Source organism: Henckelia pumila, unplaced genomic scaffold (assembly GCF_033568475.1).
Source record: "Henckelia pumila isolate YLH828 unplaced genomic scaffold, ASM3356847v2 CTG_525:::fragment_3, whole genome shotgun sequence".
Classification (NCBI taxonomy): Eukaryota; Viridiplantae; Streptophyta; class Magnoliopsida; order Lamiales; family Gesneriaceae; genus Henckelia; species Henckelia pumila.
Genome location: NW_027331857.1, coordinates 4,143,744 through 4,168,819, shown reverse-complemented (window position 1 = coordinate 4,168,819; position 25,076 = coordinate 4,143,744). Strand labels below are relative to the sequence as shown.

At 39.4% G+C, this 25,076-nt stretch overlaps 5 protein-coding genes across 6 annotated transcripts; 4 read left to right on the top strand and 1 right to left on the bottom strand.

The window, feature by feature from the left end:
* Nucleotides 1-7,375: 7,375 nt before the first annotated feature.
* Nucleotides 7,376-8,341, bottom strand: LOC140873125 (uncharacterized). The gene has a single exon (XM_073276104.1). It carries the CDS (start codon nucleotides 8,339-8,341, stop codon nucleotides 7,376-7,378), a length of 966 nt encoding a protein of 321 aa, XP_073132205.1.
* A 2,397-nt stretch (nucleotides 8,342-10,738) lies between these two features.
* LOC140873241 (translation initiation factor IF3-2, chloroplastic-like) lies at nucleotides 10,739-13,522 on the top strand. The gene is made up of 9 exons (XM_073276298.1): nucleotides 10,739-10,996; nucleotides 11,234-11,273; nucleotides 11,374-11,433; nucleotides 11,545-11,597; nucleotides 12,049-12,104; nucleotides 12,203-12,236; nucleotides 12,454-12,526; nucleotides 12,629-12,721; nucleotides 13,174-13,522. Exons 1-9 carry the CDS (start codon nucleotides 10,767-10,769, stop codon nucleotides 13,318-13,320), a joined length of 786 nt encoding a protein of 261 aa, XP_073132399.1. The 5' UTR covers nucleotides 10,739-10,766; the 3' UTR covers nucleotides 13,321-13,522.
* A 668-nt stretch (nucleotides 13,523-14,190) lies between these two features.
* Nucleotides 14,191-16,140, top strand: LOC140873302 (anthocyanidin 3-O-glucosyltransferase-like). The gene is made up of 2 exons (XM_073276395.1): nucleotides 14,191-14,833; nucleotides 15,153-16,140. Exons 1-2 carry the CDS (start codon nucleotides 14,368-14,370, stop codon nucleotides 16,043-16,045), a joined length of 1,359 nt encoding a protein of 452 aa, XP_073132496.1. The 5' UTR covers nucleotides 14,191-14,367; the 3' UTR covers nucleotides 16,046-16,140.
* Nucleotides 16,141-17,610: 1,470 nt separating this feature from the next.
* Nucleotides 17,611-20,163, top strand: LOC140873274 (anthocyanidin 3-O-glucosyltransferase-like). Its single transcript, XM_073276359.1, has 2 exons — nucleotides 17,611-18,808; nucleotides 19,069-20,163. Exons 1-2 carry the CDS (start codon nucleotides 18,343-18,345, stop codon nucleotides 19,962-19,964), a joined length of 1,362 nt encoding a protein of 453 aa, XP_073132460.1. The 5' UTR covers nucleotides 17,611-18,342; the 3' UTR covers nucleotides 19,965-20,163.
* Nucleotides 20,164-22,396: 2,233 nt separating this feature from the next.
* Nucleotides 22,397-24,824, top strand: LOC140873195 (xyloglucan endotransglucosylase protein 7-like). Of its 2 annotated transcripts, XM_073276215.1 has the most exons (6): nucleotides 22,397-22,610; nucleotides 22,924-22,982; nucleotides 23,747-23,969; nucleotides 24,073-24,266; nucleotides 24,362-24,458; nucleotides 24,498-24,824. In XM_073276215.1, the coding sequence occupies exons 1-6, from the start codon at nucleotides 22,518-22,520 to the stop codon at nucleotides 24,765-24,767; spliced, it is 936 nt and encodes a 311-aa protein (XP_073132316.1). In that variant the 5' UTR covers nucleotides 22,397-22,517; the 3' UTR covers nucleotides 24,768-24,824. The 2 variants fall into 2 exon arrangements, with proteins under 2 accessions (XP_073132316.1, XP_073132314.1); XM_073276213.1 differs by having other exon boundaries at nucleotides 22,401-22,610; nucleotides 24,362-24,824.
* The last annotated feature ends 252 nt before the right edge of the window (nucleotides 24,825-25,076 follow it).

Sequence of the window (25,076 nt, the reverse complement as noted above, 5' to 3'; positions counted from 1 at the left end):
AATTTCTCTCATTCACAATTTTTCCATATTTGACTTTGATGATGTCGGAATTTTACCTCGGGTTCGGTCTGGTAGAATGGATCCTCCGAATTTCCAATGAAGCAGGTCGGGTCGGGTACAACCAGTTCTGCACAAACAACAACTAGGTTAAGGGGCGCCGAAAGTATTTTCGGCGTGACCCCTCCGATGCCTAAGTCAGTGTCTTGAAGGCAGAGAGTATGATTAATGCAAAAACTGAGAGATATGAGTGCGTGAATGTAAAAGTGAGTAATGAATGAATACAACCATAACAGTACCTGTATTTATAGGAGAAAATAGAATAAGTTACCTAGTCGAATTATAACATGTCCTGGACTAGGACTCTTCATCCATTGGATCCTTCTTAAGTTTATCTCTATCTTGTGAATATTTGAGAAGATCCAAACTTATCTCACATATATCAGAGTCCTACTTGAACTTAAAAAATATGCATGCGGCCTATTAGGCCCAGCCCAGGTCGGCCCATAAAATACCAGTCCTGGTCACATCTGGTAGACCCATTATAAACGGGCTCGGGTTGAAATATTTTCTCGAGGTAACAATAGTACCTCCCTAACTGGTCTAAAAGAAGAATGAAGTTAGACTAAGAATTTAATCCGAACCCCGATTTATGCATGTGTCATTCGACCAGTTCAGAATTTAATTCATGCAATGTGTTTCTTTTGAACGGTCCAGATCAGGATCCGCGTGATGTGTTTTTAATGAACGGCTCAGATGTCCTCTGACGGTTCTTTTCCCGAAGCCAAAAAAAACATGGCTTGTCCCGTCCCGAGCCATAGATCATGTTAAAAATCAATGGTCCAGATCGATTCACCACCTCTATATATACTAGGCGGTAAAAATTTTGTTTTTTTCACCTTTCACTCTTGTACTGTTACGCTGCAAAAATTTCAAGAGCTCGCCCGACCCGGACTACTGCGTCTGTCTTGTTTGTATCCCTCCCGAGCTACAACTCTTTCACCTGTAAGTCCTACCGTCCTTACACTAGGTTGATTAATATGTCCTCCCCAGACGAGACTTCTGTTCGGGAAATAGTAGCCTTTTTTGAAGCATCCAATTCTCCCTCTAACAACCCCGAGCCCTCCGATTCCAATAATCCAAGCTCAGAGTTGGATCTATCGGAGACTCGTATAGAAAAATTAAAGCGACTGCACAAACTCAGGTCGGATGAAGCCCGATTATCTGCCAAAGGGAAACAATGGTATGAAGTCCTGGCCTCCCATCTAAGTCCAAACCTAGGTCCCCTCATTAGGGAAAAATCGGGAATGCCCGATACCTACGATCTTATAATCCCGGGCCGTAAAGACCGGGCTCACAGACCCCCTCTAATTTCTTGAGCTTCAGCCTAGATCAAATCAAGATGGGTTTAAGATTTCCAGTCCCGAACTGCATTTCCTATTTATGTCAATACTTTTGTGTGTGCCCGAGTCAATTATCCCCGAACTCTTTTAGTTCAATTCTATCATTAGGTGTACTTTTTTGTTTCTTCCGAATTCCCTTAGACATAGGAAATTTTATTTACTTTTTACAAATTAAGAAAACCGCCCCGGGCCGCTTCTATATTTCCATGCGACCCGAATACCCCTTTTTGAAGGGTAAGCCTAGCTCACACAAAGGCTGGACAAACAGATACTTTTTTGTCAATCCCAACCAGCCATGGGAATGCCGGTCTAACTGGGCTATGAACTTTACCAGTCCTGAACCCCCAGCCCTGCCTACTCACAACTTTACCAATTTTATCAACACCATGTCCGCGCAAACTTTTGATATTGAGAGCCTGATTGAGGAGGATCTGCTCTGTCATTATGGCTTCAGTGGGAAGGGAGTAGAGATCCAAGGGGATGTAGGTAGTACCCCTGTACCCGTGCTATCCTTATCTTAGACTGATTCCCCTTATGCCTTTGATTTACCGTATTTTTATATATATTTTTTTAGACAACAGGATCAAATCTGCCGCTATGCCTGCCAACTTCAGAGTTGCACTAAAGAACTTGAAGAGGAAGAAAACAGAGGACAGTGAGGCCAGAACTCATCCTGAACCTCCTCCCACTGAACAGTCAAAAAAGAAAGCTTCCAAAACCAAGGAAAAGCCCAGCACTAATCTTCCCGAGCTTGAGCAGCCGTCCATTGTTTCCTCGTCCCGAGCCTGTGGCAAAGAACCCATAATAGAGTTCGGGTCCCTACCTGACGCTGAGCCTCAGGGAATGCCCGATCAGCTCGGGGTCCCAGAGATGTCATTTTTCTCGAAGCCCGACCCCCAAGGGTGCCTAGGCATAATGTAGAATCTGATTTCTCGTTCTGATTTAAAAATCCTTCAAGGAGTGCCTACCTTGAAAGCTGAACAGAACTTCGCTCTTGCATCCCTGCAGGTATATTGCATTTTTCGATCTTACCTTGTATACTGAGCTGTCATGTACCGAGCTGGGTTTTACCCTTTGTGTTTTCACAGGCTCTAGCTTGGGGAGGGGAGATCACCAGCCGAGCTTTCAAAGACCGGGAGGAACACAACCTGAACCAGGAGGCCTTCGTTGCTCGGATTTCTGAGCTCACACGAAAAACCCGGGAAATAAAGGCTGATCATGAGGAAAAGGTGACCGAGATGAGGGTGGAGATTGAATCCACACGGGATGCTCTGGAGGCTGCTCATAAAAATACTGCCGAGCTGGAAGTGGATAAGATTAAGCTAAAGAACCAAGTACGGGCCCTGACTCGGGAACTTGAGGCTGCGAAGGAGGTCGGGAAAAGAGAATTCTTGAATTCTGCTGATTTTGCTAACGCCGTAGCTGAGAAGGCGGCTACCTTCTTTGATGAGGGTTTCAAGGGGTGCTTAGCCCAGTTCAGGGCTAATGGGTACTCAGAAGCCGAGCACCCCGCCCTTTTCCTAGATTGTACCAAGGCTCTTGATGACATGCCTGATGAAGACTCGGAGGAGGCCGAGCAAGAGAAGCCAGAAGATCCCGATCAGAGCTCAAATTCACAGGACGCCCCCGCCCCTTGATTATTTGTATAAATATTGTTTAAAAACATGATCTAAATGGTAGACCCTGCGAGGTCATTGATTTCGGTTGTTGCCCAGGTAGGGCTGATACATTGTTTACTCTTTCACATATGAATGTTTTTGCCCAGTTTAGGTTTATTTAAGAATTTTCCTTTTCTAACATGGTTTTATTGTTATAAATGTGCATGCAAATCCAGCCACGAAACTTATCAAGTATAAACCCTTTAAGGGCCCGACCTACACATATACCCGGACTGGTTGAATTCCAGTTGAGTCAAACTTTACCGTATAAATTACTAAAAACCCGTACTAAATATACCCGGACTGGCTGAATCAAGTCATAATTAATCCAGTGTATCCCTAAAACCCGAGCTACATGTACCCGGACTGGATGAGTGAGAATTGAATTCCGACCTTTAAGGGTGCCTGGACTAGTTGAATGCAAATTAGTACCTTTTCTAAGCTCTTTAAGCTCTACTGTGACCCTCGAGATTGAATCATACTTGTATTTTTAATTACCCACCAAAATGTGGGTGTTAGTATTGCTAATTATTAATTTTAAGTACCAGACCTGTCTGGATTTTGAATTCCACTGGTGGGCCACTGAGGTGGACTTTGTGTGCCAGGCCTGCCTGGGCTTTGAATTCCACTGATGTGGGCCACTGAGGTGGACTTTGAGTGCCAGACCTGTCTGGGCTTTGAATTCCACTGATGTGGGCCACTGAGGTGGACTTTGAGTGCCAGACCTTCCTGGGCTTTGAATTCCATTGATGTGGGCCACTGAGGTGGACTTTGAGTGCCAGACCTGCCTGGGCTTTGAATTCCACTGATGTGGGCCACTGAGGTGGATTTTGGGTGCCAGACCTGCCTGGGCTTTGAATTCCACTGATGTGAGCCACTGAGGTGGACTTTGCGTGCCAGACCTGCCTGAGCTTTGAATTTCACTGATGTGGGCCACTGAGGTGGACTTTGAGTGCCAGACCTGCCTGGGCTTTGAATTCCACTGATGTGGGCCACTGAGGTGGACTTTGAGTGCCAGACCTGCCTGGGCTTTGAATTCCACTGATGTGGGCCACTGAGGTGAACTTTGGGTACCAGACCTGCCTGGGCTTTGAATTCCACTTATGTGGGCCACTGAGGTGGACTTTGGGTGTCAGACCTGCCTGAGCTTTGAATTTCACTGATATGGGCCACTGAGGTGGACTTTGAGTGCCAGACCTGCCTGGGCTTTGAATTCCACTGATGTGGGCCATTGAGATGGACTTTGAGTGCCAGACCTGCCTGGGCTTTGAATTCCACTGATGTGGGCCACTGAGGTGGACTTTGAGTGGTAAGTTCCATAAAACAAAATTGACTTTTGCATTTAAATTGTTCCAAAAATTGACGCTAAACAGGACTGACCATAAAGTAAATAAACCAGGACTGACTTCTGCAAAAGATTGAGAAATAAATAGCGCAAAAAGAATGACTAACTGGTTATCCAGCTTAGGGAGCTATAGCATGATGAGGCCCGAGCTGAGCTACTAGGGATAGTATTTTTTCAAGTGTTGAGCCTTCCATGGCCTTTTACCCCTCTTGCCTTGGGCATCTTCCAAGTAATATGCAGCTATTCCAGCTTTTCCTATCACCTTGAATGGGCCTTCATACTTGGCCTCTAGCTTTCCTCTTTCCCCTGGATGTTGTATCTTTCGCATAACCAGATCTCCCTCATGGAAAACCTTAGGGTATATTCTTTTGTTATAGGCCTGGGTCATTCGTTTGCGATAGGCTGAGAGCCTAATTGCAGATCGGGACCTGTGCTCCTCAAGTAAGTCCAAATCCATTGCTCGCAGTTCTTGATTGTTTGGGCCGTATGCCATGATCCTGGCACTCTCTTGTCTGATCTCTGCTGGGAGGACAACTTCAGTCCCATACACCATGCTGAAAGGGGTTTCACCCGTACCGGATCGAGTTGTAGTTTGGTAAGACCACAATACTGAAGGGAGCTCGTCTGCCCACTTGCCCTTGGCTGCATCCAATCGTGTCTTAAGGGCTTGGACTATCGTTCTGTTGGTAACTTCAACTTGTCCATTTCCTTGAGGGTATGCTACAGAGGTGAAAACTTGTTCGATCTTCATTTCCTGGCACCATGCCCGAACTTTGAATCCACAGAACTGTCTCCCATTATCTGATGCCAACCTGCGAGGGATTCCGAAGCGGCACACTATATTTTTCCATAGAAAATTGAGCACTTCATTTTCTGTAATTTTGGCTAAGGGCTCGGCTTCAACCCATTTGGAAAAATAATCGACTGCGACCAACAAAAATTTTCTTTGTCCTGTGCTAACAGGGAATGACCCCACAATATCCATTCCCCATTGATCAAAAGGACAAGCAGCCACCACTGCCTTCATGTATTCTGCAGGCCTCCATTGTAGGTTAGCATGTCTCTGGCAATTATAACAAGAATTAACCAGATCTGCTGAGTCTTTCCGCATGGTTGGCCAGAAGAATCCTGCCAAAAGTGCTTTTCGAGCTAGGGCCAGACTGCCCAGATGACTGCCACAAGACCCTTCATGAATTTCTCGTAAGACATAATTGGCCTCATCAGGACCCAAACATTTTAACAAAGGCTGAGAGAAAGATCGTTTAAACAGAATTTGACCGATCACGACAAAACGGAGAGCCCTTCTCTTAACTTCCTTTGCTTTCTTATTATCATTCGGTAATTCTTTCTTGATTAGATATTTGTGCATATCATATCGCCAGTCTCCTTCCGATACCTGAGCTATAATTTCATCCAGAGTTTCTAGTTGCGAAACAAGTTTCCGACCTGCGACAATGGGATCAGATCGGTTACTCAGAGCACTGGCTAAGCGGGCCAAGTGGTCTGCCTTCATATTTTCAGCCCGGGGGATGAGCTCTAAGTTCAACTCGGTGAACCCTTCTTTGGCTTTGTCTAATGCTTTGATATATCTCAACATCTTCTCATCTTTACATTCAAATCTTCCGTTGCTCTGTTGGATTGCTAATTGGGAATCGGAATACAGATTAGCTCGGGAGATGCCCAAGTTTCGTGCTGCTTTGAGCCCAAGCAATAATGCCTCATATTCTGCTTCATTGTTTGAGGCCTTGAATTCTAACCTGATTGAAATATTAGTTTCTTCCCCCCAAGGTGAGATGATCACAATTCCAGCTCCGCACCCGGACTGACATGATGACCCATCTACGAAAATCTTCCATAATTCTTCTTGTTCTAGTTGTACTGTCTCCGCTAAGAAATCAGCTAGGGCTTGAGCTTTTATGGCTGTCCGGGGCTCGAATTTGATGTCATACTCACTCAATTCTGTAATCCATCTGATAAGTCTCCCTGATGCATCTGGATTAGCTGCAATTTTTCCCAGAACGCTGTTGGTGAGCACCGTGATGAGGTATGACAAAAAATAAGGACGCAATTTTCTCGCAGTGATAACTAAATCTAAGGCTAGTTTTTTCTGCGTTAAATAGTTGAGTTCAGCTCCCTTCAAGGCATGACTCACAAAGTACACAGGCTGATGATTTATTCCGTCCTTCCTGACTAGGACTGAACTGGCTGCTCGGTTGGTCACCGCCAGATATAAGAACAATTCTTCCCCTTGGATAGGCTTATTCAGCACGGGCAACTGCTGTAAGTAAGCTTTCAAGTCCTGGAAAGCTTTCTCACTTTCATCATCCCATTCGAAATTTTTCGTTTTTCGTAGTGCTTTAAAGAAAGGGAGGCTTTTATCTGCTGATCTGCTTATAAACCGGGCCAGTGCTGTAATTCTTCCTGTTAATCTCTGTACTTCCTGTATTCTTGGGGGAGCTCATAGTAATGATGGCTTGGACCTTTTCGGGATTAGCTTCGATTCCTCTTCTTGTAACCATATAACCCAGAAACTTTCCAGCTCGGACTCCGAAAGTACACTTTCTGGGGTTTAGCTTAAGCCGATAGTGCTTTAAAGTCTGAAAATTTTGAGTTAGGTCGGTAATGAACTGGTCCGCAGTACGGATCTTGACCAGGATATCATCTACATAGACCTCGATATTTTTCCCAATTTGCTGCTCGAATACTCTATCCATCAACCTTTGGTATGTAGCCCCGGCGTTTTTGAGTCCAAACGACATGACCACATAGGAATAGGTTCCTGCTGATGTGACAAAACTGACCTTGTCTTTGTCCTCTTTTGCCAAGGGAATTTGGTGATATCCTTGGTAAGCATCCAAAAAGCTAAGTAATTCATGCCCTGCAGTGGAATCGACAAGCTGGTCTATTCTAGGTAGGGGGTAGCAATCTTTAGGGCATGCTTTATTCAAATCTCGAAAATCTACACACATACGTCATTTTCTCGTAGATTTCGGGACTAAGACTATGTTAGACAACCAGGTCGGGAAGTGGATTTCTTCAATATGCCCAGCCCTGAGTAGCTCGTCCACCTGCTCCTTTATTACTGCATATTTTTCAGGACCGAAGTGTCTTTTCTTTTGAATAATAGGGCGACAGCCCTTTATTACATTGAGCTTGTGCTCTGCAATTTCCCGATGGACCCCTACCAGGTCTGAAACTGACCACGCGAAGACGTCTTTATTTTTTTGCAAGCATTCCAGTAGTAGTTGCTTCAACTCTGCTTCAAGGGTACGGGCAATTTTTACCATCCCTGAAGGAGGGGAGATCATTATTTCTTCAATTTCTTCTTCAGCAGTGACAGATGTGTCTTCTATCAAGTTGAATTTTTCCATGCCAGCAAATCCAGGTCTGTCAACATTATCAGTCCTGGCTACTTTTTGCTCTATTCTGAATTCCTCCACATAACACTTTCGTGCAATAACTTGATCACCTTGCACCTCACCGACCTGATCACCCACTGGGAACTTAATTTTCTGATGCAGAGCTGATGCGACGGCCATGAAAGTGGTCATGGCAGGTCTACCCAGTATAACATTATAGGCAGACGGAGCGTCTACTATAATAAAGCTCACAATCCTGGTCTTGCGACCGTTGCCTTTCCCAAGAGTTAGGGGCAGATGTACTAACCCCATAGGCCGGATTGCATGACCCGTGAAACCAAAGAGTGATGTGACAACGGGCTCTATTCTATACTGTCCCAGGTCCATTTGATTGATAGCTTCTTGGAATAGAACATTGACAGAACTGCCTGAATCCACAAATATCCGGGCCACATCGTAATTCGCGACCATGACCCTTATTACCAGTGCATCATTATGGTTGTTAGCAACCCCTTTTAAATCTTCCGGTCCAAAAGAGAGGGTCGGGCCAATGTTGACAGTTTGATTGTCAATCTCCATATTTATTAATTTTCGGCTGCTAGTTTTCCTAGCTCGATTGGAATCTCCATCAGTAGGGCCTCTTGAAATCATATTGATAATTCCCCGAGCAGGCGGAGCCGGTCTTTGATGAGCTCGGTTATCCCTAGGCTGGTCCTGATTTGGGCGATTGAAATCCTCCTGAGGAGGAGTAGTCCTGGCTCTCTGTCTTGATCTTCCTCGTTGTTTTCTTTTCGGATCAATATATTTTTTATTTTAGAATGTTGTTGTATTATCCTCTCAATCTCCTGATCTAACTGTCGGTAGTCTTCTGTAGTATGCCCATATTCATTATGAAAGTGACAATATTTATCTGATTGCCTGTTTCGGGGTCCATTTTCCGTCCACGGAGGCCTTTGTGTGAGTTTTCGATCGTCACAAATTTGTAGGGCTCGGACTTTACTCATGCGTAAAGGAGTGAAAGAGGTGAATTCTCCCAACAATGCAGGTCGAAATGGCTGTCCCATCCCTGAATTATTGTTTGGAACCCTATTGTTCTTTGGACTTTTTGGCCGTTCCCTCTTCACAGCTGCTCGCGAAACCTGTATCTCTTCCATGTTGACATATTTTTCAGCTCGGGCAAGTAATTCTTCATATGTTTCTGGCGACCTCTTTATTAGAGATTTAAGAAAATCTTTTGTATCCAGCCCTTGCATGAAGGCACTGATGAGCAGGTCTGGAGTAGCCATGGGTACCTCGAGAGCCAAGGCACTAAACCTGCGGATGTATGCTCTCAAATTTTCATGTTCTCGTTGCTTGATTGCAAATAGGCTGAAAGTAGTGGTAGGATGCTTTTTGCTGCTAGCAAAGTGATGCAAAAAGATTTGCTGAAATCCTTGAATTCCTTGATCTCCCCAGGACGTAGCATATTGAACCATTGCTGGACTGGTCCTATGAGAGTAGTAAGGAAAGACCGGCACTTAATCTGATCAAAATATTTATGCAACAGAGCTGCATTCTCAAAGCGTGCCAAATGGTCTTCAGGATCCCCTTTGCCATCATACTCCCCAACATGAGGCAATTTGAACTGATTGGGGAGGTCGGCGTCCAATATCTCCTGAGTAAAATGAATGTTTCTGGTTCTGGTAGCTAGGTACCCGGCCTGCTTCTTCCTTAACTGCTCCATCTCCTCCTTCAACTTTTTGATCTCCTCGAGGTGGGCATTATGATCGGGGTGCGGAGGATTGGCCTCACCCCTTTCCGCCAAAGCCCTCTGAACAGCCTGAGTTACTAACTCCTCTAAATTTGGGTGATTTCCATTCTGATTAGCCATCGAAACTCTTTTTCTTCAAATTCCCACAGACGGCGCCAATTGATGATGTCGAAATTTTACCTCGGGTTCGGTCTGGTAGAATGGATCCTCCGAATTTCCAATGAAGCAGGTCGGGTCGGGTACAACCAGTTCTGCACAAACAACAACTAGGTTAAGGGGCGCCGAAAGTGTTTTCGGCGTGACCCCTCCGATGCCTAAGTCAGTGTCTTGAAGGCAGAGAGTATGATTAATGCGAAAACTGAGAGATATGAGTGCGTGAATGTAAAAGTGAGTAATGAATGAATACAACCATAACAGTACATGTATTTATAGGAGAAAATAGAATAAGTTACCTAGTCGAATTATAACATGTCCTGGACTAGGACTCTTCATCCATTGGATCCTTCTTAAGTTTATCTCTATCTTGTGAATATTTGAGAAGATCCAAACTTATCTCACATATATCAAAGTCCTACTTGAACTTAAAAAAGATGCATGCGGCCTATTAGGCCCAGCCCAGGTCGGCCCATAAAATACCAGTCCTGGTCACATCTGGTAGACCCATTATAAACGGGCTCGAGTTGAAATATTTTCTCGAGATAATAGACTTAATATCGGAGAAGATACGCCGAAAACATTTTCCGGATCGAATTAACCTAAAGAGACTCTCTTGAACTCTACATTTTTTTAAAGAATAATAAAAAAAATCAATGTCCAATATTTTTGACAATTTCACGACCTGAAATAAAAATTAACATCTTTTAACATTATATTCATTATTCTATTAATAGTTTTGTATAAAGCTCATAAGTTCATTGACTCGAGAATGGGAAAAAAACCATTTTAATCAAGTAATTTTACGAATTTGGCTTTTCAGTTTTCTCTCCTAGAGCCTGTGAGCCAATTAATTTCGTGGAATAAGCACGAAATAATATTAATGAAAAACTGTATATTCTGAATAGTAAAAATTAAATTATAATATTCGGAATTTCAACAGATTTGATCCAAAGAATAGGATTTTAATTTTTCAGTTTTTACAATTTTATAATATAAATAATGGATAGGGTTTAAAATGCAATTTACCATTAATAATAACACAACAAAGGACTTTATGATAAGATGAGGTAATTTTTCGGAAATCCATTTCTCTGAAGCATGGCTGGTCTAACCAGCTCTTTCGCCCCCCTTTTCAAGAATCCCCAGCTCTCTCAATCCCACAAGCCACTTTCTTTGCAATCGTGTACCTTTTATTTTCGACTCAACAACGCAACTTGGCCCTCTACCTGCACCTCAAAATCCACCGTCTCCGCCAGATACGGCGGCGATGTTTCCTCACGGAGATCCAAAGCCAATGTTGATGAAGCCCTTAACATCTCTTCCATTGGGTAAGTTTGAAGTGTTTGGGGTTCAAGAGCAAATTGCGGCAGATTAAAGCATTGATTTTTATTTTAAAAAAAACCTCAGCCTGCTCCGTCACTGTTTTTCTGCAAAATATATTTAGGATAAATTAGATATTCTGGGAGGAAAAGTTTATGTTTTTTTTAATTAATTGCACTTGAAATTTCAAGTTAATGTTTTTTTTAAAAATTTAATCTAACCATTATTTTTATGTTTTGAAACAGGTCAAGTACTGTTAGGCTCATTGATGAACAGCAAAAAATGGTGAGTCCCTTTTTAATGCCTGCCTGCGTGTGGGCTCTGTATGATTTTGCATATTGGGTGGTGTTAATTGGGGTACATATTTCGTTTTTGCTTATGTTAGGTTGGATTAGTATCAAAAGCTCAAGCTCTTCAAATGGCTGATGCTGCTGAGCTTGACTTGGTATGTTCATACTTAGACTATGTCGGGTTAAATTAGGCCATGTACCAAAGAAACAGAAATATATCTGATTTACAATAACAGTTATCTTTTTTGCCTTGTCTTCTTGCATAGGTGATATTATCTGCAGATGCAGATCCCCCTGTCGTTAGAATTATGGATTACAAGTAAGACATCCTATTGTGCTTTGTTTTGGTTTTTGATGCGATTAACGCCCTTGGTGAGGTCTTATTTTCCCAAGTAGGTTTGAGGAAAAAAAGTAGATTTTTGTCATTTTATTACATTTTTTGGTAGTGTATCCTAACCTTAAATTTATTGTTGATTTAGAGGAGTTATATCGTGATCATATCCCGGTTCATTTCAATGCTACGGTACATTTGTTTATTAGCCTCGATGTAAATCCAATGGCTCGAAGGAAGCCAAATATGGTTGCCCATATTAAAAAATATGTGTTCCATTATGAACTATCGGATGTACAATGAGCACATTAGCCTCTCATTGTTCTGTTGAATAAAGCATCATTTCCCTTTCTTTTATGTTGCTTCCAAGTGTTGTCACAATTGATTACCGCTAGACTTGTATTTATGTGTTGTTTTTTTTTTTCTGTAATTTATGCAGTAAGTATAGATACGAGCAGCAGAAGAAAAAAAGAGATCAGCAGAAGAAAAGTGCTGGTAATTTCAATTTCTGAAATTTTGTCTCGTGTTTATATTTCTTGCATGAGTCATGCATGATATGAAAATTATTAACTGAATATTAACTTGAATGGCAGCTGGTCGCATGGATCTGAAGGAACTGAAAATGGGGTAATTTCTCTAATTAGAAATAAGTTCGCTTTCTAGTTACCCTGTTAGTTTGCAAGCAGAGTTGAATCTAAATCACAATATTTTAAAGTAGTTGTTTCTTTTTTAAATTCATGTCATGATTAAAACTTCTTTCTAACATATCTTAACTTGTAAGAGATCTGGTAACTTATAAGTTATATCTCATTGTATTCGTGGTGGTTCTATTATTTTTTGGCAGTTATAATATTGATGTTCATGACTATTCCGTGCGTTTGAGAGCAGCTCAAAAGTTTTTGAAAGATGGTGACAAGGTTGGTTGAAATCTCAGATTAAATGCTTTTGGCACTCGAATATTATTCTTCATAATGTAAAATCATTTACCCTGCTGTTTAAATTTTAGATGAATTCTGCAGGTTAAGGTCATAGTGAGTTTGAAGGGGCGTGAAAACGAGTTCAGAAATAATGCCATTGAGCTTATCAAACGATTTCAGAATGATGTTGGGGAGGTACATTTATCGCTTAAATCTCGACAATTTTTTGTTTGCTTTTTGCTTATATCTTTGCTTACACAATATTTCTATTCCAAGATATCGGAAGAGTGTGGATACTTGAGCACTCACCTTGAAAAGTCTATTACTGAGCTTCATATTTCAAGCAACTTTTTACTAAAACACAAACAATTCTCTATTTGGACATAACAGTTAAAAGTGCATTTCTTTTAATTTTCTAAGGAAAATTGAAGCAGCAGCCTTAAAAGCCAGAATGAAAATGAGAGTTTTATTTTTTGGGATCGAAACCATGCTTGTGGAAAGCAATCCAAATCCCTGCCAGACCACAGAAATGAAGGAACGATAGATCCTTGTGATGTCTGGGCGCGTGCTGGTGCTTTGTTTGATGACATTCTACTCAAATATTTTACTTTGCATCTCCCTGATTTGTTTTCTTATCCTGCCAACAGTCGGCCATCGAGGAGAGCAAAAATTTCAGAGAGAGGAACATTTATATCATATTGGTACCAAACAAGGCCGTCGTCGTACAGAAGTCTCCGGAACAACCAAAGAAAAAGGACGACACTGCAGCGACTGAAGTTTCTGCCGGCGTCTGATGCATTTAAATATTTCTCTATCCTAAACAAACAGGCAGCATGTGCTTCTAAATATTTTTACCATACTGACGATCTTAACAAAGATTATAGAGGCTCTTGTACAGATTTAGGAATGGTTTGGTGTGATGAGGGATAAGGTGAGGATTGTTTGTTTATCCCCTGTTATCAAATGTTTGGTTTACAATATGCAAGTCCAACTCTACTGATGTGTCATACATTAAGATAGATGGTGCCCCCAATAACCACTTCCAAAATGAATGGAATAGTAGGTGGAATTTACAAATGTCGGGTTTATAGGTGAGGTCAATATAGGGGGACATGCAAATTAATGCTAAAATCACCACTCAAGCCAACAGTTTAGTGTATTCGTGTTGTGTAAAAGGATGCATTTAAGAGCAGCAGTTGGGAGTTTTTTTATCCTTTCGAGAAGATTGTTTCCGGGGCAACTGTGTCATTTAGGGAACTAAATGCCACGCCTCTGCTTTTCCTCTGGACTGGAGCATGCTAGAACACTAATTTTCTTTCTCTATTGAATGCTGGATGCTACCACATGTATTTTAATCAAGAATCATAATTCAATTTTCCTAAAAGTCAATTTTTTTTTTTAAATTTTTATTTTGAAATTGATCAGTATCTTTGTTCATGATTTGGCAGTATCCATTGAAGTGACGAGTGACACTAATGACTTGGGGCTTCGAGCTTGATACCATTTTACGAATTAGTGAATTCTTGATTGCCACGTTTATACTCTTATTATTATTATTATAATATAAATTTACTTTATACAACCACAAAGTTTGGTTGGAAAAGTAGTTGGCGTGGCCGCAACACAAGCTTTAAACCCCAAGATTTCTGACCCTCCATGAATTCCAAAGCTAGTAAGTAGCTCGTGACAACCCCCACACTCGATGACAACTAATATAAATCCTAACTCTATGCTCTCATACTTCAATACTTCTTTCTCACTTTCTCCAAAGATTATCTTCTCCTCATACAAGAGAAAAAAATTCGGTTGAAATCACAAATATATAGCCAAAACAAAACAACATGGTTTTCCACTCACACATTGGTGTTCTTGCATTCCCTTTCGGCACCCACGCCACCCCACTACTCAGCCTAGTACAAAAGCTAGCAAACTCGACGTCGGGGATCCAATTCTCCTTCTTCAACTCGGCTTCCTCCAACGAAATCATATTCTCCACCTATGTCTCGGACAACATTCGGGCTTACCAAGTTTGGGACGGCAAGCCCGACGCCTTTTCGGGGACTCATTTCGAGGAAGTTCAGCTGTTCCTCAATGCATCTCCCATGAACTATGAGAAGGCTATCGAAGAAGCCGAAACGGAGACCGGCTTGAAGATTTGCTGTCTGTTGACCGATGCGTTTCTTTGGTTTGGCTGCGATTTGGCGGAGAAGAGAGGCGTGCCTTGGGTCGCGTTTTGGACCTCTGCTTCTTGCTCACTCTCCGCACATTTGCACACAGATTTGATTCAAGATGCTCTGGAACACAAAGGTAAATCATCACGCCATGCATAAAAAATAAGCTTTTTTTTGTTTCTTCCTAAACTTTGGCTGAAAATATATTTACGTGGCACCATCTTTCTTCGCATATACGTTTGAAGATATTTAGTTTCTTCAACTATTCGAAAATGTCCACGCCATCTGTCTAAATATAATTGCAGCAATAATATATGATCCATTACGACAACATTTAAAAATAATAATAATAATACACCATTAATTTAGGTATTTATAATCAATGACATTATTGGAAGACTAAAAGTGGAGTATTAATATATCTTTTGGCTCTCACTAATTGTTGTGTCAAAAAGGCGCCACTATGGAACAGAAGCTATTGTTTATCCCTGGAATGTCGGAGGCAAGCTTCAGTGATGTTCCTCCAGAGATTTTCCACACCCAAAATCCAACGTCACTGGCTGTAACCATCTACAAAATGGTAGAAAAGCTACCCAAATCCACCGCTGTCGTCCTGAATTCTTTCGAAGAAATCGACCCCATCATCGCCAAAGACCTTCAATCGAAACTCCACCATTTTCTCAACGTCGGCCCTTTACTTCTTTCATCTCCTACACTGCACAGTTCAGTCACAGACCAAGAAAACGAATGCCTGTCATGGCTGGAACATCACAAGGCTCCGAAATCAGTAGTGTACGTCAGTTTCGGGTCGGTAGCCGTTCCGCCTGGAAACGAACTGACGGCACTGGCCGAGGCCCTGGAAACATGTAGATTCCCATTTCTTTGGTCGCTGAGACAACACGCGGTGAAACTCCTTCCAGAAGGGTTCCAAGAACGCAACCGGGAGTTGGGGAAGATCGTCTCGTGGGCTCCTCAATTACAAGTCCTCGCACACGGTTCCGTTGGAGTCTTCTTGACGCATTGTGGGTGGAATTCGATCCTGGAAAGTGTCAGCAACGGCGTGCCGATGATCTGCAGGCCGTTTTTCGGGGATCAGAAGCTGAACAGCAGAATGATCGAGGATTCCTGGAAGATCGGTCTGAGAGTAAAAGGAGGAGTCTTCACTAAAACTGAAACAACAGAAGCTTTGGAGTGTATAATGGCGAGTGATGCAGGGGAGGCGATAAGGGAAAACGTGAAGAAATTGAAAGATAGAGCCAAGGAAGCAGTGGGATCTGGGGGGAGTTCGAGTAGGAATTTTAGCACATTGCTGGAAATAATCAGTGGCACCAAAGGGAATGGCAATTGATTGCACTAATTGGTATATGTTTATTATCTTGAGTGGTTATATATTTTTACTTTATATGAATCATATAAGAAGATGTTTTGGTGCTGGAGCTTTACTTTTGTGTAATGAACATACATCTTGCTGTCCAGTAATTGAGGCCTATCTTGGTAGTAACAAGAGCAGTATCTTAATGCTATATCCAATGACTCGAAATTGATTCGAAGAGGGAATTTATAAAAAAACATGATCAAATTAAATTTAGTTTCTTGGATATAATAATCATCCGTCTGATTTCTGTTAAGGTGTTCAATCGGTGAAAAACTAACATTGCGAATCGAATTTTTTTAGCAAAATGTTTTGATCGAATTTTGGGATTCATCGATTTTTCTGCCCGAACGAGGATTCAAATGACTCAATTTATTTGCACGGATATGGGCAGTGCCCATATTGTAGATAGAACCCGAATTTTGAATTTAAAAAAAATCGAAAAAATCGAATTGTATTCAAATCGGTTGGTAATGGAATTTTCAGGAAAAAAAGAATAATAAAGGGGAGATTTATACAGTGCAGATTGGTTTCGGGCCTTGTGAGTTGTGCCATTTCTTCAAAACGGAAACGTGGTGCCAATTTTTCATAGCCCAGCAGCAAACACTATGAAAATACAAGAGCCCCAATATGGAGGTTGAGTATATTTTAAGAATAAATAAATTGGTTTATTTAGTAAAATAATTGAATTTTCCCAGAAACAATTGAAACCGGAAAAAAATTAAATAATTACATTTATAAATAAAATACGAATTTTGAATTAATCAAGAAATAATAATTTTGTTATTATTAATCATAATTAAATCATTATGACTTTATGCACAATATTGACAAATATTTATTTGCGGAAACTATTTACGAGTGTTTTTTTACTAAATTATAATTCAATATTTTGCAATAAAATGGAAGCAATCAAAGTATTTTATTGCCATTTATGAAAAATTACAAATTCCATCCTATATATATTTGTATTTTGAAATTTTGATCCTATACTCAATCAGCTATATTATTTTGTAGATTTATTTATTCCGGAAATATGTGTATGAAATATATATGTCGTTACAAGTGTGTAACGTGTTTGCTACATCTCAACAATAACATTGATTAAACATCTTATATATAGTGCTTTATCAATTTAAAACATGATAGATTTGTATCATATTCATTTACGCGAGTGAACAATTGGATGAACTTTACAAACAACTCTTATAAAATTAATATGTTATTTTACACACGAACGCGTTTCACCACATTTTTTCGTTCCAGAATTGCTAGTCATTTATTAATTTATCTACACGGAAGACGAAACACAATTATCATTTATTAATGTACACGGAAGACCAAATGGCAAATGCATTCATCATTAATGTATAATTTAAGAATAATGCACAAAACTGGTAAATGAATAACATTAAGGACAAAACGGATAAATACACAATTGGATTCTTATTCAAATTTTATAATAGATAATAGATTTACTCTTTCATGATTAAAATCTTTTTCTAACATTTCTAAACTTGTAAGAGATTTGGTAACTTATATGTTCCATCTTATTGTATCCGTGGTGGTTCTATTATTATCTGGCAGTCATAAAATTGATGTTCATTACTATTCCGTGCGTTTGAGAGCAGCTTAGAAGTTTTTTGAAAGATGGTGACAAAGGTTGGTTGAAGTCTCAGTTTTAAATGCTTTTTGGCACTCGAAGACTACGACACTGCAGCGACTGAAGTTTCCGTCGGCGTCTGATCGGTTTAAATATTTCTCTATCCTAAACAGACAGGCAGCACGTGCTTCTAAACATTTTTACCATACTGATGATTTTAACACAGATTACAGAGGCTTCTTGTACATATCGAGGGATGGTTTGGTGTGAGGGATAAGGTGAGGATTGTTTGTTTATCCCCTGTTGTCAAATGTTTGGTTTACAATATGCAAGTTCAACTCTACCGATGTGTCATACATCAAGATAGATGGCGCCTCCAATAACCACTTACAAATCGAATGGAATAGCAGATGGAATTTACAAATGTCGGTTTTATAGGTGAGAGGTCAATACAGGGGAAAATGCAAATCTCTTATCTATTATCTAAACATCGGATGTTGGGTTGGCCCAGTTCATTTTTGAACTCATGATCTTCTCCCTGGTGGGTGACAACTAATATAAATCATAACTCTATGCTCTCATATTTCAATACATCTTTCTGCAAAGATTTTCTTCTCCTCATATATACAAGAAGTTACTCGGCTGAAATCACAAAAATAGCGCAAACAACATGGTGTTCCACTCACATATTGGTGTTCTTGCATTCCCTTTCGGCTCCCACGCCACCCCACTACTCAACCTAGCACAGAAGCTAGCAAACTCGACGTCGGGGATCCAATTCTCCTTCTTCAACTCGGCTTCCTCCAACGAAATCATATTCTCCTCCTATGTCTCCGACAACATTCGGGCTTACCAAGTTTGGGACGGCAAGCCCGACGCCTTTTCGGGGACTCATTTCGAGGAAATTCAGCTGTTCCTCGATGCATCTCCCATGAACTATGACAAGGCTATAGAAGAAGCCGAAACGGAGAACGGCTTGAAGATTTGCTGTCTGTTGACCGATGCGTTCCTTTGGTTTGGCTGCGATTTGGCGGAGAAGAGAGGCGTGCCTTGGGTCGCGTTTTGGGCCCCTGCTTCTTGCTCACTCTCTGCACATTTGCACACAGATTTGATTCAAGATGCTCTGGAACACCAAGGTAAATCATGCATAAACAATATTACTTTTATTTTTTGGAGCTATATATATAATTATTTAAATGATACTTAAAACTTTGGTTGAAAACATACTTACGTTTGAAGATATTTGGTTTCATATCTGTCTACAGCAATAATATATACTCAATTACGACAAGATTTAAAAATAATAATAATAATAACAATAGAGGATCCTATTCCCATTAATTTAGGTATTTATAATCTATGACATTATATAGGCGCTAATTGCTGTGTCAACTAGGCGCCACTGTGGAACAGAAGCTATCGTTCATCCCTGGAATGTCGGAGGTAAGCTTCGGTGATGTTCCTCCAGAGATTTTCCACACCCAAAATCCAACGTCACTGGCTGTAACCATCTACAAAATGGTAGAAAAGCTACCCAAATCCACCGCTGTCGTGCTGAATTCTTTTGAAGAAATCGACCCCACAATCGCCACAGACCTGAAATCGAAACTTCACCATTTTCTCAACGTCGGCCCTTTATTTCTCTCATCTCCTACACCGCACATTTCATCCACATTAAACCAAGAAAACGAATGCCTGTCATGGCTGGAACATCAGAAAGCTCCGAAATCACTAGTGTACGTCAGTTTCGGGTCGGTAGCCGTTCCGCCTGGAAACGAACTGACGGCATTGGCCGAGGCCCTGGAAACCTGTAGATTCCCATTTCTTTGGTCCCTGAGACAACACGCGGTGAAACTCCTTCCAGAAGGGTTCCAAGAACGCACCCGGGAGTTGGGGAAGATCGTCTCGTGGGCTCCTCAATTACAAGTCCTCGCACATGGTTCCGTTGGAGTCTTGGTGACGCATGGTGGGTGGAATTCGATCCAGGAAAGTATCAGCAACGGCGTGCCGATGATCTGTAGGCCGTTTTTCGGGGATCATAAGCTGAACAGCAGAATGATAGAGGATTCTTGGAAGATTGGTGTGATGGTAAAAGGTGGAGTCTTCACTAAAAATGAAACAATAGAAGCTTTGGAGTGTATAATGGCGAGTGATGCAGGGGAGGCAATGAGGGAAAACGTGAAGAAAATGAAAGATAGAGCCAAGGAAGCAATGGGATCCGGGGGGAGTTCGAGTAGGAATTTTAGCACATTGCTGGAAATAATCAGTGGCACCAAAGGTAATGGCAATTGATATATATATTGCACTAATTTCCACTACATACCTATTTTATTATCTTGAGTGGATATATATTTACTTTATATGAATCATACATAAGGAGATGTTTTGGAACTGGAGCTTTACTTTTGTGTAATAAAGAAATATGCATCTAGCTGTCCAGTAATTGAGGCAGTATCTTAATGCTATATTCAATGATTCGAAATTGATTCGAACAGGGAATTTATAACAATACATGATCAAATTAAATTTAGTTTCTTGGATATAATAATATAAGATACTTTGGTTGTGCACTTGTGCTAGCATTTCATCCGTCTGATTTCTGCTAAGGTTTTCAATCGGTGGAAACCTAACATTGCGAATCGATTTTTTTTTAGCAAAATGTTTTTATCGAATTTTGGGATTCATCGAATGTTTCTGCCCGAACGGGGATTCAAATGACTCAATTTTTTTGCACCCGATATGGGCAGTGTGCCCACATGGTAGATAAAACCCGAATTTTGAATTAAAAAAAATTCGAAAAAATCGAATTGTATTCAAATCGGTTGGTAATGGAATTTTCAGGAAAAAAAGAATAATAAAGGGGAGATTTATACGGTGCAGATTGGTTTCGGGCCTTGTGAGATGAAAAGAGATGTGCCATTTCTTCAAAACGGAACGTGGTGCCAATTTTTCATAGCCCAACAGCAAACACTATGAAAATACAAGAACCCAATATGGAAAAAATCTTGTTTCTAGAAATAGCACAGGATACTGTGCATTAAAATATACATGATTTGAATATTTTATGTGTGTAATTAATTAAATAATTAATTATTTAATCATGTGATATAAATTACAGAAGTTTATATATTGAACAGTATTCTGTGTTGTTTTTCTCTTCACAGTAGAGGATCCAGATCCGCCCAATATAGATGTTGAGCATATTTTAAGAATAAATAAATTGGTTCATTTAGTAAAATAATTGAATTTTTCCAGAAACAATTGAAACCGGAAAAAAAATTAAATAATTACATTATAAATAAAATACAAATTTTGAATTAATCAAGAAATAATAATTTTGTTATTATTAATCTTAATTAAAAATTATGAGTTTATGCACAATATTGACAAATATTTATTTGCGGAAACTATTTACGAGTATTTTTTTTACTAAATTATAATTCAATATTTAGCGCTAAAATGGAAGCAATCAAAGTATTTTTATAGTTGAAAAATTAAAAATTCCATAATTTCCATCCTATATATTTGTATTTTGAAATTTTGATGCTATAAATATATATTATGAAATTTGGGTTTTGGTCCGCTATTTTTTATTTTTTAAAGTAATATTTTGGTCTGTTTTTTCAATGTGACACTCATTCTCAATAGAAACGGCCAAAATTGGCAAAACTTAAAATATAAAGGATTAAACGCAATTTGATAATCTAGATTACCAAAATGACAAATAAACAAATTTAAAGTACCACAATTACAATAACTAAAATTTGTTTAAGAAATAATTTATGTTTTTCTTTATAATTATATTTTTAACCCAAACAAATACTGATTTATTTGTTTCATAAAAGAACGAATAAAAATTATTTTCAACCGAAAAAAAATAAAATAAAATGCATGAGTGAAAAAAAGAAATAAGGCTACTGTCCCCATAAACACATAGACCTCGTGATTTTTATTGTCTATTTTGTTGTTGTTAGGTTAGGCCTCGTGAAGCTTACAAATTCATCATCATTTAACCCGAAGATGCATGTAAGCTATGTTCCTTTGGATCTACGGCAATTATATCCATGTAGCTTGGGTTAATTCATTTTTCAGGAAAAAAATTATAATCAGAAATATCTTTTGCTTACCGCCTCTCATCTCCTTTAATATTATATTATCGTTTCAAATAATTGTTACTATGCCCCGTAACAATAAATTTTGCATGCGTCCCAATTGGAAGTATGGATCTTGAAAGGGGATAATAAAAATGGTTAGAGATGATCTGATTGCAGAATTAGTAATTAGTTGATTTCACAATAAGAATTAATTGAAATTTGGTGAAATTAATTTGAGAGGAAAGAATTAATAAATGCAACCAGCAATATAATGTGCTGAAAGAGATTTAAAGTCATCTGGCGCTCTCCTTAAATTATCTTTTTCACTCTCTTTAATTATTTGTGAAATCTCTCATACACCGATACCAAATTAATGTATTTTCATTGGGCTCATTTTATTTCATTTTTTTTTTAAAAAAATGCAAATTATGATTCTTTAGAAACCAAAAGAAAATATGGGTGAATCGAGATGTACATCGATAATACCAAACGACATAATTCCTGTAAGCACATGCAGGTGGCCCAATATTGGTGTCATGGATATAAAGGAATGGTTGCAATTTGCTTCCCAACAAAATCATACAAGCAAATATCAATTATAATAAATTTATTATGGAAAAATATTTAATTTTGAACACATAAATTTTATTGGAACAGAAGGTGTATAGAGTAGTGATTGAAAGGCAACCACTCAGCTTCATTTCCTCTCTCGTATAATTTCAAGAACCAATTAACCAATTCCTCCTATATCATGCAACCAAGAAATTATTCCCACTTCTCTCGTTCGAAGAAGCTCCTCCCATTTTTGGCTTTCATCATCCTCTTTGCCATTTTTGTGTTCAAGGTCCTTTTATACATCCTTTTTCAGTTTACACCACAATCTCTATTTATATATATATACATATACATGTGTGTGATTTCATCGAGTTTGTTTTTCGTTTCTTGTTTCTTTGTTAATTTTAATTACGAGTTCGATGCCGACAGTCAAAGAAAGTAAAGTGATATATAAGTTTGATATATTTATATATACTTTGGAAGCACAAAAATAGTTTTTTTTAATGTTAATCTTATAGCTAATTTTGGCACATTAGTGTCTAGTGTACGTACTCCAAAATCTTCGTTTAATATAATCGTTGTGAAATTCAATATTCTTGCAGGCGGACATTATCGCACCTCTAAAGCTATCTGCTGCCCGCGGTGGACAGCAAATCACAAGGTATTTTCTTTGATGTCATAGTAAAATTGAAAATTACTCACTGTAAGTGTTGGAGATCTTGATTGAAATTTGCTTGAATCTATGAAGAATGTATGTATTATGGGGGAGGATCTCTCTCTATATATATATTTTATATTTATATAAATATATACAAACACTTTTTGTTAATGCATGATTATATCTCTCAATCAAAACTATGCTTAATTAACTGCGATCGAGAACATGTAGTGCCATCAAATGAGCTACTTCATTAGTCGAGCGTGACGAATATATATTATATATGGTGGACTTTCATTTGAGTGTAATGAAGTGCTAATGTGCTATGGTATTTCTCAAAATAAATTTCGATTACTTCCAATTTGTTTATTATATAATTTTATTTATACAATCCATTTTTACCGCCTCTGCACAAAAATCATGAGTTGTAACATTCAATGGCCGACATTGAGCTAGCGTAATCAATCTAGCACATTGAATATATCCAACCCCACCTTATCCCTTGGTAGTTGAGTTGGGCTTGGTATACTAGCTTGTCATTGAAGCATGGATTCATAATTCATTGGTGTAGGTGTAGCTAACTAATCAAGTACGAACTTAAAATATATATTTTGTAGCTTAAATTTAATTGCCTGGATATATATATAATTATAGTGCCTGATCATTTATTATATGTTTTAAACAAAATAAATTAATAACATTTTAATAATATCTTGATCGTGATCCTTATTATTAACTCAATTTTTTCATTTTTATTTTTGTGACAGCCATGAAAATGATACAATATTAATCCACGAGCGCCTCGCTGCGACGGAGGGTGATCGCCGTGCTAAGATACTCGAGGATGGCGAGACGACGGTGCATGCACTCTCACTCGACAAAACCTCTGGGTCCGGGTTCGAATCGAAAGAAGAATTCTTATTTGGGAAAATCGGCATGAAAATCAAGCTCCCCCCTACAGATGCAGCAGCAACAGTATCAACGTATTATGTAAGATACTACGTCACTTATTCTATGCTACACCGAGAAAAAAATTTAACGTTTCACAGCTGTTGCACTACAATAATGATGAAGATGATATATATTAATGCAGATGTCATCAGAGGGTGAGCAGCAAGACAGGATAGAGGTGGAATTTATCGGGAATTCAACGGGCGATCCTTACACACTTCACACTAATGTGTTCGTCCGAGGAAAGGGTGAAAGAGAACAAAGATTCTTCCTATGGTTTGACCCGACCCGAGATTTCCACAACTACACCATTGTGTGGAATCCCAAATGCATAATGTAAGGTTTCTACAATCTGAGAAACTACACTAATTTTCTAGCAAATAAAATATATTTAGTACTTGTCCATTAATGTCACATCCTATACAATATAGTTTCTACGTGGATGATATACCAATACGAGAATTCAAGAATTTGGAGGAATTCGGGGTTCCATTCCCTAATGCTCAACCGATGCGAATATATTTGAGTCTGGGGTACGCAGAAGATGGGACTACGCAGGGCGGCGGTGTCGGAACCGACGGGGATTCGGCCCCATCCACTACTGCAGCTAATTCCTACTCCAATTTTTCAGCAGATGCATGCGTTTGGTCTCAGGGAAACACATCTTCTTGCGATTCGACCGACTTTTCGTCGAAAACGTGGCTAAATATGGAGCTGGATGTTAGAAACCACGTTAGAATGCAGAGGATACAAAAGAGTTACAAGAAATATGATTATTGCTGGGATAAGGCGAGGTTTCCTGATGGCCCTGGCCCTGAATGCGGAATCTATTACTAGTTACAAGTACTATATATATATATATATATATATATATATATATATATGTAGAAATGATACCCTGCACCCTAGGTGTGCAGGGTAACATGAGTACCGCATACGTGGCGGTCCATGATTGGTCAGCCAGTTTTTGTAAAAAACAATTGTGTGGTTGTGGGCGCGCCACGTAGGCAGGTGCCCACAGGTGTGCAGGGTAAGGGTGTGCAGGGTATCATTACTCTATATATATGGATATGTTTTGTACGTGCATGTGTCTTTGATTATGTTTAATTTGCATAACGAAATACAAGAAAGTAAACAACATTTTTG

Excerpts from the sequence above, each read along its gene's own strand:
- LOC140873125 (XM_073276104.1), bottom strand. The coding sequence starts at position 8,341 with ATGGAGATTGACAATCAAACTGTCAACATTGGCCCGACCCTCTCTTTT.
- LOC140873241 (XM_073276298.1), top strand. The coding sequence starts at position 10,767 with ATGGCTGGTCTAACCAGCTCTTTCGCCCCCCTTTTCAAGAATCCCCAG. Across the intron at positions 12,527-12,628 it reads TTTTGAAAGATGGTGACAAG|GTTAAGGTCATAGTGAGTTT; the intron begins GTTGGTTGAAAT and ends TGAATTCTGCAG. Across the intron at positions 12,722-13,173 it reads TTCAGAATGATGTTGGGGAG|TCGGCCATCGAGGAGAGCAA; the intron begins GTACATTTATCG and ends TCCTGCCAACAG.
- LOC140873302 (XM_073276395.1), top strand. The coding sequence starts at position 14,368 with ATGGTTTTCCACTCACACATTGGTGTTCTTGCATTCCCTTTCGGCACC. Across the intron at positions 14,834-15,152 it reads AGATGCTCTGGAACACAAAG|GCGCCACTATGGAACAGAAG; the intron begins GTAAATCATCAC and ends TGTGTCAAAAAG.
- LOC140873274 (XM_073276359.1), top strand. The coding sequence starts at position 18,343 with ATGGTGTTCCACTCACATATTGGTGTTCTTGCATTCCCTTTCGGCTCC. Across the intron at positions 18,809-19,068 it reads AGATGCTCTGGAACACCAAG|GCGCCACTGTGGAACAGAAG; the intron begins GTAAATCATGCA and ends TGTGTCAACTAG.
- LOC140873195 (XM_073276213.1), top strand. The coding sequence starts at position 22,518 with ATGCAACCAAGAAATTATTCCCACTTCTCTCGTTCGAAGAAGCTCCTC. Across the intron at positions 23,970-24,072 it reads CAACAGTATCAACGTATTAT|ATGTCATCAGAGGGTGAGCA; the intron begins GTAAGATACTAC and ends ATATTAATGCAG. Across the intron at positions 24,267-24,361 it reads TGGAATCCCAAATGCATAAT|TTTCTACGTGGATGATATAC; the intron begins GTAAGGTTTCTA and ends TATACAATATAG.